At 56.5% G+C, this 17,049-nt stretch overlaps 1 protein-coding gene across 1 annotated transcript; it reads left to right on the forward strand.

The window, feature by feature from the left end:
• Positions 1–944: 944 nt before the first annotated feature.
• Positions 945–17,048, forward strand: CSUI_000571 (uncharacterized protein). Its single transcript, XM_068060805.1, has 4 exons — positions 945–3,723; positions 4,371–15,264; positions 16,053–16,142; positions 16,405–17,048. The coding sequence occupies exons 1-4, from the start codon at positions 3,599–3,601 to the stop codon at positions 16,534–16,536; spliced, it is 11,241 nt and encodes a 3,746-aa protein (XP_067927215.1). The 5' UTR covers positions 945–3,598; the 3' UTR covers positions 16,537–17,048.
• Position 17,049: the final 1 nt, after the last annotated feature.

Consider the following 17,049-nt stretch of genomic DNA (forward strand, 5'->3'; position numbering starts at 1 on the left):
CGTAGTAGCTGTGCCGCGCACGTCTCGCGGTTGCCCCATCTGCGCGCTGACACATTCACCGGCTCGCTGAGAGCATAGAGACCACAGCGTCTAGCTCGTTGAAGCAACACCCACTACTAGCGTGAGTAGAAGTGCTCATGTGTTCGCGACACTGCTCATCACTAAACCGCCAAAGCGCAAACAGGCCAAAGCTCTGGCGCTGTATTTCCAAGAGATTTGGGACGCCACCGGCAAATGTCTCTAGCCCAGCAACTATCCTCAGCACGCGACACATGGCTACCGTTTCACAGTTTCCCGACCAATTGCCTGCAGGGCGACTGGCCACCACCGGAGACAAGACTGGGTTCCTGGAGAGATTCAAGAGAAAAGGCTGGGCCAGTGGGAGTTGCCGCAAAGCACGGGCGGTATCAGCACCATGTCAAGCCACAACATGGCACTCCTAATGGTAGTACGTGCTCTCTTCACGCTAACGAAGAGCTGTTTGAGCTCCGGACAGGACCGGGGAAACCAGTTACAGATGGACAAGACCAGCCTGATGTGAAGTGCCCCCTGGTCGAAAGTCTGTTCTCAAAGGGCGTCGCAGGTGCACAGGTGTCCGCCGATGTAATCCCGCTCACCTGCAGCAAACAGCTTACCTTAAGAATGTTTCCAACATCACGGACAGTGGCCTCACTGCAGTTCTTGCTTTTCGCCCCTCAGTCCGAAGACGTCCGCCTTGAGCGGACACCTCCATGTGGACTAATGCGCATCGTCGGGCCCCTTGTATTGATCTAGGGAGACTTCCTGCAGCCGGCCAGGAAAGACGCAGAGCTGCACCAGCCCGCATCCGACTGAGCCCTTTCACGAGCGTCTCTCGCGGACACGCGACCGACCACCTGTGTGTCCATTGGCGCTCCCAAAGAGCAGGTAGTTCGTCACTTGCTAGCTCCTCTGAGGATACGGAACGACGCCTCTTTACCATCAACGAGGCACGCGAGACCTCTCCGACAAACGGTTCGTCGTTTCTCAAGACTGGACAACAGCACTGCACACGTGGGTTAGAGACCAGCAACAGGGACGGCAGTACCACAAAAGGGTGGAGTCAGCATCGAACTTCCTTGTCCGAACTTCCAGAGATTGAAGGTCCATCGACAAGAATACTCGAGGCCCGCTTAGCCGGATGACTCCCATGCCAAAAGACTGGTTTTTCCCCGGAAACCACTGTTGAGATTCGCGACTCTGACCGCGCCTTCAGTGACGAAAAATCGCCTGAACAAGCCTGAGCATGCTTTTTTCTTGCCGGCCCAGTCGGTGAAAAACAGTTTCTCCTCTGTTACATCAGAAGAAAATTCGTCCCTCGCACGAAGAAGAGGACTGGACACGCCGCCGAATGCGCGGAAACAGGCCTGAGCGCAAGCGCCTCTCATGGAACGACGCCGTTCGAATTAAAAAACGAAAGGTGGGATGCGGTCCTGAAAAAAATTAGGTTCGGCTGGTTCCGCGTCGGTGCAAGGGCTATTTCGAAAAAGTCCCGAACGGTGTCGTTACGCTCGCTGGGGTTCTTCAAGGGGGCGGGCCCGGGAGCAGGCTCAGGCCAGGAGTGAAGCTGCCGCGTCATGCGGTGTCCTGCAAACTCTTTTCCCTCCTCGCATGAAAGCGCGGCGCGGCTTTCACTTACTAGGAAGTGGTTTTCTGATTATGTCGTGTTTTTTTCGCTCCCCAAACATAGAAGGGAGCGACGACAGGCCAGCAGAAGCTGCGTAGCGACAGCAACCGTGGCGCGCCGTCACGCATGACGGTCACGGTCCTTCCCCTCTCTGTTTGAGGTCCTCTCTGGTGTCTCGGAAGCAAAGTTTTCTTTGCTGTCTTCCTTTCGTGCGTACTGGTTCAAATTCGTCGGTGCCGTTTTGTGAAGTCTGCAGCGCTACCCGCGGTTCTTTTTGTCGTTCGGTTGTCATATAAAAGCTGGCTTAACGTCGAGGTTTGGCACCCCAGGCTCCAGTCTCGTCTCTCCTGGGCATGATGTCAAAGCGTGGTCGAGCCACACCTGGTTATACAAGTCGTTTCCAAAGAAACATGTCTTATCCCTCCCTTGTTAACGGTCTGTTGCACCGGCTCTCTCCTTTCAGTTAAACAGTGTTGCGAGTCAGGGCTCAGTTTGCCTGGTACTGGGTCTCGATGTGTCGCGCAATCTATCGCACGTCCTTCACGCGGACAATAGTACCTGCGTGTCGCTGTCAACGTAAGGAGGGAGGAACAGCACGAAAGTCGGAGAGGGGCGGGAGTTGATTCAGCTCAGCAGGCGCTTTGTTGTCCATTCGTCAGGGAGGTAGTAGTACCCGTGTCTAACATTGCGTGGAGGCGAAAGCGCATGACAGGCATTTGTACCGTTGTTTTGTAGGTGCCTGTTTCCTCAGACGTTGCATAACGACTGCTCCCTCGGCTTCTATCAATTAGTGACGCCGTGAGGTGTTGAATGCAAGTCGGCAGCCACATCAGACCAAAAGCCCCGACAGTTTCCCCTCTCGCCGTAGTGCCATATAGCAAAACTGAAAGTTTTCATGGGGTGAAGGACACCTTTTTTCGTCGTCCGTTGGCTAGCGAGCCGCTGTACTTACCAACGGCTTCTCGACAGTGTACAGGTTGTGTCGTGTGCAAAGCTGCAGGCTTTCTGAAAGGGAGGAGAGACGTTTTTTTCTCCCCGCTGCTGTTTGAATTGTCACTCTCCCTCCGGGTTGTATGAGGAAAGCTTGTGAAGGCACAATCAAGGGCATTTGTTACTAGCTACTGCGCAAGGATAAAAAGGCCTTGCTGCCGCTCAACAGTGAGCCGCCTTCAGATGGCGTCGGAGAGCAACAGCAAGGTGCCCAGTCTTTCGTCTCTCCTGGCAAATCACTGTCTCGTCAGGCATCGAGCCAGTTCGGTGACAACAGCACGTCAAGCATCGGCAGGCGGAGCTCTCCAAAGAACACCCGACGGAGCAACATTGTAAGCAGGCTCCCGTTTGGTCCGTTAGCTGCCCTTGGAAACCCCCTTTCTTGGCGCTCACCGGACTCACTACCTGAGCAGACTGCTTTTGATCTCCTCACACGGTGCGTGCGTGCTCGCACTGTGCGTAGTACCTGGTTGGCCGGCTCAGAGAGCAGACAGTGAAAAGGGATTTGAAATTCAGGAGACTTGGAGACCGCCTGCACAGTCGTATTTCTCTCCGTCAGCAGATCCTGAGTTCACACACGGAAAATGCGAGGCTAACCAAGTCAAAAACCCTCACAGACAGTTAGCCTGTAGCACGGAAGAGACAGTTGACATTCATGAGCAACGACGAAAGAAAGGTCCGCTGCAGGTCAGTACGAAGTCAACGGGTGAAGAGCTTTTTACCTACACCGCTCTCGTGAAAACGAGGCGTAGGAAAGCTAGCTGCGAGGATGAGCGAAGCCTGAATAGTGGGGAGGGGGCGGTCGGGAGTTGTGGTGAGCCACAGCGGACTCTTCACTCTTGTAGAAGGAAGAACAGCCGAGAGTGGAGTGGCAAATAACCGAGGCGGACGATTTCAGCCGTAGACAGCTCCAGCCTCCTCCACTCGCGTTAATCGAGGAACGGCCTTACTGCGGGAGAGAAGATGGAAGTTGAGGAAAATGTAGTCTCCTTCAGTGATTGCCAGCCTTGGAGCAGCGGAGGAGCAGAGCTTTGCAGTCTCCTGCTGAAGCTTGATCCCCTTGAGCAGGCTAAGCAACAAATGACCAAGTAAGCCCCGTCGCGTCTTCGGCGGCGCGCCATACCGTCGTGGTGAGTTGTCCGTCCACCCATGCGGGATAACTGGTCGCGAGCTGCTTCTTTTTGGAAATCTGTTTTGGCGTATGGCGAGATGCAATTACTTGGCATGCGAATCAAAACTGTGTTCGGGGCCTTTGTAGATGCTAGGACTTCCAGACCTCTGAGCACGTCAGATGGTTGCAGAGGCCACTGAGCGGTGGAGGCGGACTACACGTTAGCACACGGGACAGTCGGATTGTCACTTAGCGCAGAACTAATCCATCTGGAGACAGCCTCTGTGTCGTGAACGAGGCTGCTTGAGTAGCGGGTTGCCCTAGGTGTGATGGTGGCATCGTCAGTTGTCTAGGTGCGACACTTATTTCCTGCTTGGCCTTCTGACAGCAGCCTTGTTTTGCTTCGACGTTCTATCAGACCTGATGTGATAGCGATGGGTAGTCGGTTCAGTTATTGATATCACCTTGTTTTTCGCCGTGCGCGTTGTAAGAAATCGAGATTCTTTCGTTATTCTTTCTCATCTCTGTGTGTGGTCTGTGGGGTTCCTTGCGGGAGCTATATGCTTCCGTGTTCATTCTGGGACCAGGTTGGTTTTATCGATGTTTCCGTCTGTGTTCTCTCAGAATGCGGGAGAGTGTCGCTTTAGTTGAGGACCTCCTCCACCAGTTGGCGTGCCTCCAGCAGCTTCTTCTCACCGAGCTGCGCTGCAAGACCAAGGACGTCGGGGCTTTCGTAACAACCTTGACCCACCTTGGACTTCAGCTTCCGCCGTCGGCCCCAGTCAACGGGGTCACAGCAGCGACTAGCGGAGCGAGCGGGAACACTCCTATCGGCAATGGAGCTCGGAGACATCGACCAGCTACTCCGCCTCACATGAGTCAGCTTAAGCAGAGATTGTTGGCGGATCTTCGGCACAGGACGGAAGAAAGCAAAGAAGCCGAGAGGAAGGACATTCAAAAGAAGGCGAAGCGGGGACAGGATTTTCCCCCGGAAAGCGATGCCGGTTTTGATACCGCTATTCGCTCGCGCAGTGGCAGGCAAGAGCATTCGCGGACCACGGGCGGTGGGGGTTGTAATGCTGCCGAGACGAGGCAGGGAGATGACGGCGTATCGTCAGAAAGCTTGTCTGTAAGGAGGGAGGAGGTCCTGGACCTTCATCCCGTGTTGTCTTGTGCGACGTCATGTGGCTCTTCGTTGTCTTTCCCCTCGACGTCATCTTCGTTCTCTAGTGCTGCGTCTACCTCCCGCTCCTCTTCAATACTTTCGGCCGCGTCACAGATACGAAATGAAAGTCCCTTTAGCCAAGATCCATCTTCTTCATCTGCAGTGCTTCCTTCTCTGGCAGTCCTTCCAGTGGGTCCACTACAGTGTCCGTCGTCTTTTACGACGTCCACGGCTGCTTCTTCGGTGTCAAGTGTTTCCCTCCAACGCCCTAGGTGTGACGAGGGGACGTCGTCTGTTGCTAGCGATCGGTCCTGCCCGTCAAGCTGTGCAGACGCGTCGTACGGAGCCTCTCATCCTCTCGGAAGTGAAAGTTTTTGCTGCGTTCCTGAAGCTGAGTCCCAACCACCTGGAGGAGGGCATCCGTTGCCTGAGATAGACGCGGGTTTCGCGACCCGCGATCGCACGTTTTCCACGTCAGAAAGACAAGGGGAGACGGGAGGAGGTAAGGCACCCTCCGAGGTTCCCCCGAAGCCGCGACGAAAAAAACGGTTATTGAAGCCAGCAGCTGTGTCAGCCGAAGAGGAAAGCTGCTGTTGTTCCACAAGCAGAGGAACGAGTCCTTCATCTCTTTCCAGGAAAGGGGAAGGAGACAGTAGTGATTTTTTATTGTCCTCCCTGTCCAAGGCCGAAGATGGTAAGACCTATCATGAGGAGAGGCGACAAAGGCCCAGTCCTCATGGGGTCAGCCCCTTGCTCCCCGGTCACGTCGAGAGTGCGCTCATGTTGTCCTCTGTCTCCACTTTTCGCCGGGAGTCTTCCACGGAATGCCCTGGCCAGACCGCAGGGTCCCGCGAGCAGTCGTCTGCTCAGTCAGGAAGTAGCAGGCGGAGTCCGACCGCCTCCACTCTGAAGGAGGAAGAGGCTCCATATTCGACAGAAGGACGGGTGATCTCATCACCGAAGCCGCGACCCGTGGAGACTGGGAAGAAACGGCCAAGAGCGCAGGACAGTGCGAGGCCGTCAGTCGGTTCTTCATCTGCATCTTCGTCAGCGTCCAAAGGAAGCAGGGAGCATACTTATGGAAGGGCAGATAAGGAGAATTGTAAAAGTAAAGGAGGCGTAAAGCGATTCAAAGGCTTGTCGCCACAAAATTCCCCCGTTGCGGGGTCTACCCCGTCGACTGGCGTGGCGCTGACTGCAGGGGACATCACGTCACAGGGAAGAATGCCTTTGTCAGGGCGGGGGAACGATTCTGAAGACTCCTCGGTTCGGGAGGGCGGGGAGGGGACAACTGGCGGCAGTTCGCGAGTGGTGGAAAAATCAGTATCTGCGGCAACGCCGCTGGAGCTTGGCGCTTCTGCTGCTTCTTCGAGCCAGCCTGGAGAGCTCGCTACATCGTCAGGACGAGGTAGCAAGCAATTTGACTGCGTTAAGAGTTCTTCCGAAAGTCCTGCATCCAGTCCTCGAGCTGCTAGCATGAGATTAACTGCCGGTGCGACCACTTCCGGTGGGGAAGGCAGCGGCCTGAAATCTGGGACTGCTGCGGTGGTAACCCAGCCAGTATCGATTCCCAAGAAGCACTCTCATTCTCGAGCCGCGGGAGCGCAGCCTTCGCAGCAGAAGCAGTCCTTGAAGGGGGGCGCGGTTCTGGATGGGAAGGTGGCAGAGAAGGTTGCTGGGGGCGGAGGAGACGAAGGAAGTCTCTTACGACGCAGAAGAGAGAAGGAGAAGCAGAAGAGGAAGCAAGGAGAGACAGACGGGGCAACGCGTGTTCGGGACAAAAGAGGCGGTAGTAAGGGGGGAGGCAGCACAGGAGAAACGTCCAATGTGAGGGCGGAGAGTGAACGAGAGGAGACGATGACAAGCAGCAGTGATAGCCCAAGTGAAAGTAGTAGCAGCCAAGAGGACGGCAGTGACGCGGGAACTACGCAGCACCTTCGAGCTGTCACGACGAGGGTGCAGCAGCAAAGCGAGCCTTGTAAGCGAAGTACAGTGGATCGCCCGCTGCAAAAGCGAAGTGGGGTGACGCCGAAAAAAGTTCTGAGTTCGAGGAAAGAAATAGTAGGAGGAGCTGGGGCATCAACTCCGCCTTCTCTTCCTGGACCAGATGGCCGCTCCGACGTTACAAACCTCACCGACGGTAAAACTGCCGCAGTCCACAGTAGTAACACCAGCAGGAGTAGCAGCCAAAGTAGGAAGTGTGGCAAGAAAAGTAAGAGCGTTACAGGCCCGACGGTGGTAAGCGAGAGGAACACAGCAACGACTGGCAGTTCGGGGAGTAGCACTCCTCAAGATGATATTGAGGCCTGCGCCTTGCTTCCCGCGTTGCCGGGTGCAAGTGAAAAGAACAGCGGTTCTCGCTGTGCCGGCGAGGGCAGCAGCAGCGGGGGCGGCCCGGGGATGGCTGCGGGTGTTTCCGCCTGTACATCTCTCGACAAGCAAGAATCCAGCGGCGACCCGATGGCTACTGTGCGGACCGCCTCGAAACATCTCGGCAGTGCAAAGTCTCATCAGTCAGGGAAAGGAAGAGGAGGGCAAGCAGGGTTCGGGGTAGGCTCCACAGTCCAGCCCTGCAAGGAGCGCGCCCCGCACCCGCAGCGCGCCCAGCCATCAGCAAACGTAACTGAGAAGGATCCCTGGCTATTACCAGGTTTTCCGTCTCGCCGGCCTTCTCAGGCCGGTCTCTCTCCCTCCTCTCATTCCGTGAAGTCTGGCGAAAGGTCGGCAAGGGCAGCGGGTTTGAGTGACGAGAGCGCGGGTTCGACTGGGAAATGCTACGGACGTCAGAAAGAAGCTGGGCGGGGACAAAGACAAGATGCGGGCTCGCCGTGCGGAAAGCAAAAGCTGTGCACACAGGCCGGCGACGTCGGTGTTTGCCCGCATGTCTCGTTGCCAGAGAATCGGGAGACTGACAGACGACAGGAGACGGATAGTGGAGACGAATGGGCAAAACTCTCAAGGAGCGGAGAAAAACAGAGGAAGCCTGGACAATGTGGAGGAGATCGTCACCGCAGCGGAGCCTACTCGGAATCTCGTAAGCCAGAAAACAGGTCTCTTCCGGCCCGTCAAGAACCTGGTGAGAGCAGAGGCGGGGTTTTTTCCTCGTGTGATACTGACGCCAATAAACCGACAAGCCGTATCTCTGAAAAGACATCGGAGAGCATTCGTAGTACCACTGCTGCGGCTAAGAGGGATCCCTCCCCGCGACCCGAAATGATGAAGACCGGCGCCGGAGGGTACGTTGTCGCCCTGCCACAAGAAGCGCAAGGAGCCCCGATAAAAGACGAAATGATGACGGCTGTTGAGGAGGAAGAGACGGAGGAGAAAGACGGAAAGAAGAAGCAGAAAAAGCTGGAAGGTAGGCGTAGGGGCCAAGGTGCAGAGAAGGAAAGAGATTTAGAGGAGGATGTGGGGGAGGCCAAGGTGCCGGAGGTAGAGGAATGTGGTACACTACCAACACAACGGCTTAGCGTGCAGTGCCTCTCTTCGTCGACATCCGCGCTGTCGGCAGCTTCTCTTTCCAGCGGGACCCTAGCGTCAGGTCTGTCTCTCGGGCCGTCGGCATCATGTCCGAGCCGCAACCAGACACCCGCTTCCACCCCTGGTACATCCTCTTCAGGTCGTTTTCAAAGAGGCCTTCCTAGCCTCGACGTCGGTTGTTCTTCGCTGTCCTCGTCAGCTTCTAAAGGAGAAGGGCAGTCGGAGAAAGGGGAGAAAGAGAAAAAGGAGCAAAGTCGTGCATCGTGTGCTAGTGGTTCATTCTCACCGTCTTCGTCGATGGCGAAACCGGAGTCCAAGTCAAAGCCGGGGATGTTGAATGCTGCTGAGAGGGAGGAGTGGAAATTGTTGGACAAGAGGAGCGCAGTTCGTGACCGGGTAGAGGACAGTGATGTGCCAGGAGAGAAGTGGGGCCCCGTGGAAGTTGGTCATCACCCCGGCACGACAGACACAAAGAAGCCGACGGGAGAGGTAACGAGAACGGAAGGTGGCAACAGCGTGCATGTCTGCTCCGGCACGAAAGCTAGCGATTTTTCTAAGAAGGTCAGAGGAGAATCTGATCCAGTGGTGGACGCACCGGAGAGCTCAGAAGCTGCTAGGTACCAGGAACAGCACGGCACGAGCCGGCCCGGGCCTGGTTCTTTAGAATTGCCGAAGGTCGGAAGCGAAACTCAGCGACGTGGGGATGTGGCTGGGGAGACCTTGATCCGACGGGGTCGTACAGAGGACAGACCGAGGTGGATGACTGACTCCTGTGGTAGACAGGTAGGAGGTCGGTCAGAGGGTGGAGATGAGGGGGGGAGACTGTCTACTGTCTCGAAGACCCGAGGACAAACAGGAGAAGAGTTTCCCGAACGCTGCGAAGATACTCGGAGTGAAGACGACCGACGAAGACACCGGGTCGTCAGCGCTTCCCCCCTGAGCGGAGCACGCGGTGAAGATGAAACAAGTGAGGACGACGGCGAGAGAGTTGAGAAAAGGAGAGGTGAGCAAGCTGAGGGACGAAAAGCTGTCAGCCCGAAAGCCAAACTGGAACAGGGGGCAGAGCAAAGTGGTAGGGCCCGACAAAGCGGGAGCAGTGAGAGGGGATCGAGACCGAACGGCAAATTGGCTGACGAGAAAAGGACGAGTTGTCAAACAGAAGGTAGTTTGCGTTTTGGAGCGGACAAGGAGAAGGTTAGGGACGGGGAAAGGGAGGCAACGTCGAGTGTAGAGGGAACTGACTTTAACAGGGGAGAGCAGTGCGAGGGCGCTCGAGGGGGACGGGAAAGTCAAGAAAGAGGGAGCACCGAAAGGAGCCGAAACTCTCCATCTTCTGTCGGCGAGCCAGGGAATCAAGGACGAGGAAGTCGGATGCGTTCTCTCCTAACGCGTCGCGAGAGTGACAGTGGGCTGTCTGCTGTGCAGGGGAAGAGCCACGACCGGGTAGCTTTGTGTGAAACCAGGAGAGGTCCTGAAGACGCTTCAGAGGGACGGAGGCGGGAGAACGCGGAAGGACGGCGAGGCAAGGAGCAGAGTGGAGAACGAGAGCAGCAACGGCGCAGCAGCGTTGAGAGCGCGACAGAGGAGGTGAGCAAGGACCGGAGGGGATCAATCAATTCGAGCAAAGACAGCGATGTCATCCACTCAAAGCAAAGTGGAGATGATCTGCCACTGACGCGGCATTGTGGGGAAGATGCCGGAAATACGGTGTGGTGCTCTAGCCCGTGCCACGCATTTCGCCCACTCCGAGGGCGTGGAGCTTCCCCTTGGTGGCGTCCGCATCCGGGGAAGCAAAGCCCCACCGGAGGAGGGCCGAGTTTGAGGGAAGACGACTCGGTAAGGGGAAGGCGCAAGGCTAGCACTAGCAGCAGCGGAAGCCGCAGGAGCATCTCTCCTTCAACAGGGGGCGACATTCGCGACATCCACTCAGCCAAAGTTGAGACTGCATGGTGGGTGGACCGAGCAAAAAGGGAAAATATCAAGAATCCGGGCGTGGGAGCAGCGCAGTCGTTTTGGTGGCCAAAGTCTTTCGAAGGGGAGGAGAAGGCGTCTTTTAGACGAAGGAGGTCTCCAAGATCTGGGACCGACAAAGAGTACTTTTCGGGGGTCTCCCGTTCCTTCCGGGGGGTTGAGGTCTCTCGGGGGGGGCATTCCAGTTTATCATTGACGCCCTCGCCCCATTCTTTGTTTTCTTCTTCGTATGCTGCCGGTTCTTCGAGAGAACCGAGGGGGATGGGTCCTGGTGTTGCAGCGGGTAAAGGTTGTGCTCTCCCGGGTGTCCATCAGGGACGAGATGTGGCAGGTGACGAAAGCAGCTCAAGGGAGAGGCGGAAATGCCCGAGAGAAGAGGACACGGAGGATGGTAGTCATGCGGGAGCAGGAGCAGATCGCGGGCCGGAGATTCTTGGTGAGGGCCGCGGTTGGAGGGGCGGTCATTCAGGCGACGACAAAGGGTGTGTTGCTGAACGTGATAGGGAAGAGAGGCAGAGAAGCATTGGAAGCTGCGTGGGCTTGCGAGACGGAGCGGAGCGACTACAGCTGGAGGGACACAGGGAGATCTACGAGAACAGCCTGTCGCACGACGAAAACGCAGGAGACGACAGCGGACCGCAAGTCTTCGCGAGAAGCCATTCACAACGCCGTAGGAAAAGGTTCATGAAGGACGAAAGCTCGGATTCTTTTTCTCACCGTCACGAGAGAAGAGAACATGGTCAGAGATGGGGAAGGCGGGAAGACTGCATTTCGACGGAAAAACAGGGAAAGGACAGGCCTCGTGCCGGGATTACGCCGCCAGGAGAGCCGGGTTGGCGCGTTCATTCTCCGGGGATGAGGGGAGATGGCATTTCTTCAGGAACTGGTGGGAAACTCCTCACAAAAGGGAGGTCCCCTTCACTTCGTGGAGCAGATTCACCAGCTTCCGTTTCTTCCGCGTCATCGTTGCGTGGAGTCCTTCCGCAGGCTGCGGTCCGAGACGAAACGGACAGTCCACTAGGTTCCGGTCGAGGAGACCACCTCGGAAAGGAACGGTCTTGGAGGGTAATGGAGGGACGAAATGCACCAGCAGGACCTGGGGGACGTGAAAGCTCACCGGAAAATGACAGGACCCGCAGGCCATGTCCTAGCAGTAAGACTGCTGGGCCTGAGTCGGCGAATGTCTCCACCGTGATACTAGCTGAACGGTCTCCTCGTTCGCAGTTTGCGAGGACAGACGCTGCACATATGGGGGCACCGGACATCCAGGCAGAAAAAGATCGCCACGTACAGGATGATGGTAGACGCAGGGGCGACTCGAGCCAGGTGGCGCGGGGAGGTGATGAGAGGGAAACGGTTCAGCAGGAGAGAGGATGGGCGTTGCCGGCGACGACTGCCTCTCAGACTCAGGACCCCACTCAGGCAGCGGCAGCGGCCATTGCTGCGGTCGTCGCACAGCGGGCGGGAACGAAAAACTCAGGCGACAGGGGTTGTGAGGCGTCTCATCCCCGTCCGGGCGGATGCCGTCAGAGTAGTCTTGAAGCAGCGGGAGAAAATGCTCGAGGAAGGTACGAAGCCCGCCTGTGTTCAGTAGGTGAAGCCCGGAACTCTCAGTTTTCCCTACAGGGTACTTCATCCGACGCTCTTCAAAAGCCACCTGTCCATGGAAGCCTTGACTTTACAAGTCGAGGCCTGGTCACCCCTCCCTTCCCTGTTTACCCCACCCATCGGCTTCCACATCATCCACAGCCCCCTCCACCTCCACCACAAGGATCCACTAGCCGGAGTCGTGTGTCTCCTGGAGCTGCAGGGATGAGGACAGGTGACTGTAAGAACCATTATTACGGGGGGAAGGGAGTCAACGGGGTATATCGGGAGAGCCGAGGTGGGGGAGAAACAGATCTTTCCCAGCTCGATAATGTGACGGGTGCGGGAGGGTTTCGACGGCGTCCAGGCTTGGGAGGAGGAGCAGGGCTTCGTGTCACTTCCGGGCCGGGATCTCCGTTCCCAGGGCGTGGAAGAGCGGGACCGGAAGAGATCGGGGAGAGAGGCGGAGGAGGCGGAGGCGGTGTACGAGGGGAGAGCAAGGTGGAAATCATCGTAAGAAGGCGTGTCCCGCCGCAGGCGGACGACGAGATAGAAGAGGGGGAGGCGACAGAAGAACGAGCCCACCAGGAAGAGGTACGGGGCAAAGGAGAGAGAGACGAGCGGATGGAGATCAGCGATGAGGAGAGAGAGCATCCGGAATCAGGAAGAGGGGGAGAAGAAAGGGAAGCTCGAGCTAAGACAAGGGAGACCCAACAGGAGGAGGAAGAAAGGGAGGAAGGAGAATGGGAGAGAGAGGTGACTGGGCTGTCGGACAGGAGACCGGCGGGGACAACTGCGGTAGGTCAGAGAAGTGAAGAGGCAACTGCACAGAGAGGAGGACAGCAAGGGCACACAGGAGCCGGAAGCACTGAAAATGGGAAAGGACAACAGCACGCGAACTCAGTAAGCTACACATGGGCATCTACGGTCGGTAGCAGCTTACTCCAGGATGGCACGAAAAAGACTGCAGATGTGCTAGGGACAAAGTCGCCCGGAACTGGAACAGACGATAAAAGCATGATGATGCTTGGCAACGGCCGTATAGCCGAGGTGAGGAACGGGGAGGGAATGACAGTGGCGGAGGGAGGCAGTGCTAAAGACGGAACAGTACGGAGCAGCGCAGAAGGCTCCCTTCAAGTTTTCGATCAAAGATCAGAAGTTCCGACGGAAGACGGACAGCGATTCCTTCCGTCCTTCCGTGATGTTTCTGGACAGCCTCACGGAGGTCATGGAGGCGAAGCAGCCGGTCTACTCGAGAGCTCAGCAGGGAAAAGCATGACAGCTGAAGAGAAGGAAAAGCCACAAATGAGCGAAGAGAGTCTGAGGGAAGACAAGGCGCCGCCAGGCGTGCAGGAGCGGAGCGGGACAGGTGTCGCTGAGAGATTACGGCAGTCGGAGTATCACACACAGAACGATTTCGTAGTGACAGGTCGCGGAGACGACGAAGGGGAAAGAGGGGGGGGACGGGGGCCAGCAAAACAGGAAGCAGAGAAAGAGGAAGAGTGGATGCTTCCGCACAAAAGCGCGATAGTTGTTGCTCCGACTGCTACTGGTGGGGGAGCCGGTGAAACTCCCATCGAGAACGAAGTGCTGGGGGAAGAGCGGCAAGTCGGCGACGACAGGGAGAAATCAGGACAGCATGCACAAGTATGCGGCCGGGGCGAGCAAGCGGCAGGAGCTGTTACGTCTGTAAAATCGTCTCGCGCGTGGTGGGCGAGACCAAGCACTGGAGGTGAGGGGTGCGGACGGGGCAAGCCCCTTCGTCCTCTCTTTCACCGCCGAACAGAGTCCGAGAAGCAGGGATGCCCCTGGCATGATAGCCCGTCGGAGTCCGAGGTCGAAGAGAAATCTAACGAAGATGAGGAAGATAGAGGAAGCGAGCAAGGAGACGAGATTCCGAACGATAGTGGGACGGAGGGTGACAGCATAGGCGGGAAAAAAGACCCAGTGAAGGCTGTGGAGTGTTCATCAGGTGAGCAGATGCTCCTACATATTCGCGGAGTGGCAGGGGTAGCCGCGCCACCTTGCGGGTCCGATATAAGGGAGCGAAGGATCGGCGAGGACGGAAAAGAGGAACCGGCGAGTCTCTCGCCAGGAGGGAGACAGTTACGGCTTGTGAAAGAGGAGGATGAGAGAAAGCAAGGTTTCCCGGAAAACGACGAGGCATCAGGAAAGAAACTGCACGACCACGCACATGAGGGCGTGACCATTCAGCGACAGGAGAGTGGAGAACACAGAGGTAATTTTCAGAGAGCAGAACTCACGGGGCCCGCCGGCCAGCAAGCTAGTAACTCAGCACCTGCTGGTCGACGCCAAAGCGTGTCCAATGGAATGACGGGACCAAGCGAGGCCGGTTTTTCATCCAATCCCGTGCTGACGGGGACACAGAAGAGAGGGGGCACAGAAGAACAAAGCGGCAGGACAGGTACCCAGACGAATGGAGAAGCAAAAAGTGAGCTACTCGGGGAGGTGAATGCCGGGTCGTCGCAGCTTCCTCTTTGTACGGCATCCTCTTCCTCGCGGTCAGGCGACTGTGTTGAGAAGAACGACGGTCAGCGTTCAGGTCCGAAGTCTCCTCACCTTTTTCAGGCACCAGCGGAGAATGCCTCCACTCCGGGTGTCATGGCCCTGTGTACGAGAAAGGGAGCGGATACCTCTCTGGACAGCGGAGGGAAAGAAGGTTCTGTTTCCCGCCGAGAACCTCCTGCCGAGGAGGACGCCAAGCAAACGCGGAAGACTCTCTTCGGGTCGGGCTTGCTCGCGCGTTCAGGTGACGACGGGAATTACGCGAGGGAAGCCAAATCCTTTCAGGGGCCGACCTGTGCCGAAGGCAGAGACGACACCACGGAGTGGTCCGTCTCTACCGGACAGATAGAGAAAAATGACAGCTCAGGGACTAGCCGGGCGGTTACAACAGGGACGAGAGAACAAGCATCTGACGTCGGCGGTGAAATGCAGAATAGTCCGCGAACGCGAGGAGAAGACGGAAGAGGTACGGAGTCCACTGGCACCGAGCGGCAGTTTAGTTTGCAGACAGAAGTCGAGTCCGTGAAGCTGTCTAGCGGAAGTCACAACAGCGGAGGGGCGTCCGAGGAGAAGGAAAGAATGACGCAAGAAGGCCTAGGACGGAACGAACAAGAAGAAGCCAGCGGTGCCCAAGAGGGGAAACGACTTCCGACCGAACCTGCTGCCGCAGGTGGCGAACACCCCGGGAAGGATGGAGGCGGTTGCGTCAGCGTGGAGGAGAGGGAGGCAGAGCTTCAGCGAGTGTGTTTTGACCTGAAGAGGGAACTGAATGAGACGCTCCAAAGAGACGTAAGTGATAAGTGTTCTCACTGAATGCAGGCAAAGGAAGCTGGAATGTTAGCCGTCAGGCATTCTGTGGCTTGGTGGATTCCGATTCACTTCGTCAACGCGCTCGCAAGTGTCTACGTTTTGCGCTTCATGTGCTAGAATTCTCACTCACGCGATTGCAATGCACGCGTTCTTTATTTCAGACAAGCCAGAGATGCAGTTGGGTCAGCTTCAGGGCCGCGCAGTATGTGTTGTCTTGCGTCTCAGAGCGCGCATGATTCTTCGTATAGGTGAGGCGATGGCGTGTTGTGTCGTCTTTCGGGTACCAACTGAGCCATAGTTCCGTCTCACCCTCAGTTCCAGTTCAGGAGCATACTTCCTCGTACTGACGAGAAGCTGAGGTAGGAAGTTCACTGCCCACTTTGACTAGCAATTCTAGAGAGAAGAGATGGGGAAGTGAAATTGTAGCTGTTTATTTCCGCAGCAAGAGTGCTTCTGGCGTCTCTTCCACATCCCTGAAACGATGCTATCTTCATTGTTTTGATTACCGGGGGGGGCTTCGTACGGAAATCGTCTCGTCCTGAATTCACAGACTTCACACAATTCGGGAGGGGTTGGTCTCTCGGAAAAAGGACCAAGACCTCCGGCCGCGAAGGTTCGGTGCGCTTCAGGGTGTCGTTAGGTGGTTTAGGAATTCATAATATCGAGGACAAAGCGAGCAGAAGGGGTTGGGAACGGGAAGGAAGGCGGTCTCCTGTTTCAAAAAAAGGCAAGGTAGTCATGTCGTTTGTTGGTTTGCCGTGCTTCAGGACGTCGCAGCGACCCGACAGATCTTGTCGGAGGCGAACCGTTTGCTCGTCCACCAGCTCCCTGTTCCCATCATGCTCCGCATTCTCAAGGTGAGGTAGCTTAGCGGTCGAAGGTGGTCGTCCCATTGTACTTGAATGCCTAGTAGTGTCTGTGTCATGGTCTACATTCTTGTGTCCGAACTGGAATGGCTATGTCGACTTCTGCATTTGGTGGTGTGCTTCTGCGTCATCTGCACTCTTCCCAATCACGAACTCCAATGTTTCGCCCCAGTGATTTCTCACGTCTCCGTGGAACTGTTGGGATCCAGTGTCCGCGTCTGCTGGTGCTGTTTGTGGATGCTTTTCTTTTCAGCCGACAGGTCTGGGAAGGAGCGTTCAGGCTGTGGTGCGTCATCGGGAGCCTTCTTTAGCATCCTTCGCACGGCAGATCGTCAGTGCGCTGAAAGCTCGGATCGCGTCCCAGGCCGTACAGGACCAAGGATAGTGGGGCAGGCTCAGGGTGGAGCTCGGCGGGAGTGCCAGTCTATTGGAGGCATGAGTGCAGAAGGTTTCCCGGTGATTCAGATCTCCGCCTCTATGTATTACATTCGGCAGAGATGGGGGAGAAACGCCGATTCAGTCAGGACACAACAGGTTATCTGCCCCGAAAAATCCGGTCGCAGACACGCAAAGCCGCAGATGGCTGTATATGCATTGAAAGAAACTGGGATGGTGAAAAAGGTAAACACGTGCAGGTCAGCGCGGTACTAGTCGGTCAGTGCCAAGATGACGACCGCCAATCAGGTGATGCGGGAGGCAGCGACCGGTGCAGCAGGCTGGGGGTGGTGTTGCCGCACGGAAGTACGTGCAGGATGCACACTAGACCAGCACGTCCTTCTCGCGGTTCAAGGAGTCCTGGCTCGTAGTTTGTTGGTTCGCTCGTTTGCCCACTTGTGTCCCAAGGGACGCAATATCACTTGAACCGTTACAATGAGGTAGAAGGTACTGAAGATGGATA

Source organism: Cystoisospora suis (genome assembly GCF_002600585.1).
Source record: "Cystoisospora suis strain Wien I chromosome Unknown contig_218, whole genome shotgun sequence".
Lineage (NCBI taxonomy): Eukaryota > Apicomplexa > Conoidasida > Eucoccidiorida > Sarcocystidae > Cystoisospora > Cystoisospora suis.

Coding starts and splice junctions, on each gene's coding strand:
- CSUI_000571 (XM_068060805.1), top strand. CDS start 3,599: ATGGAAGTTGAGGAAAATGTAGTCTCCTTCAGTGATTGCCAGCCTTGG. Junction 15,265..16,052: donor ATGAGACGCTCCAAAGAGAC/GTAAGTGATAAG, acceptor GCCGTGCTTCAG/GACGTCGCAGCGACCCGACA. Junction 16,143..16,404: donor TCATGCTCCGCATTCTCAAG/GTGAGGTAGCTT, acceptor TTTTCTTTTCAG/CCGACAGGTCTGGGAAGGAG.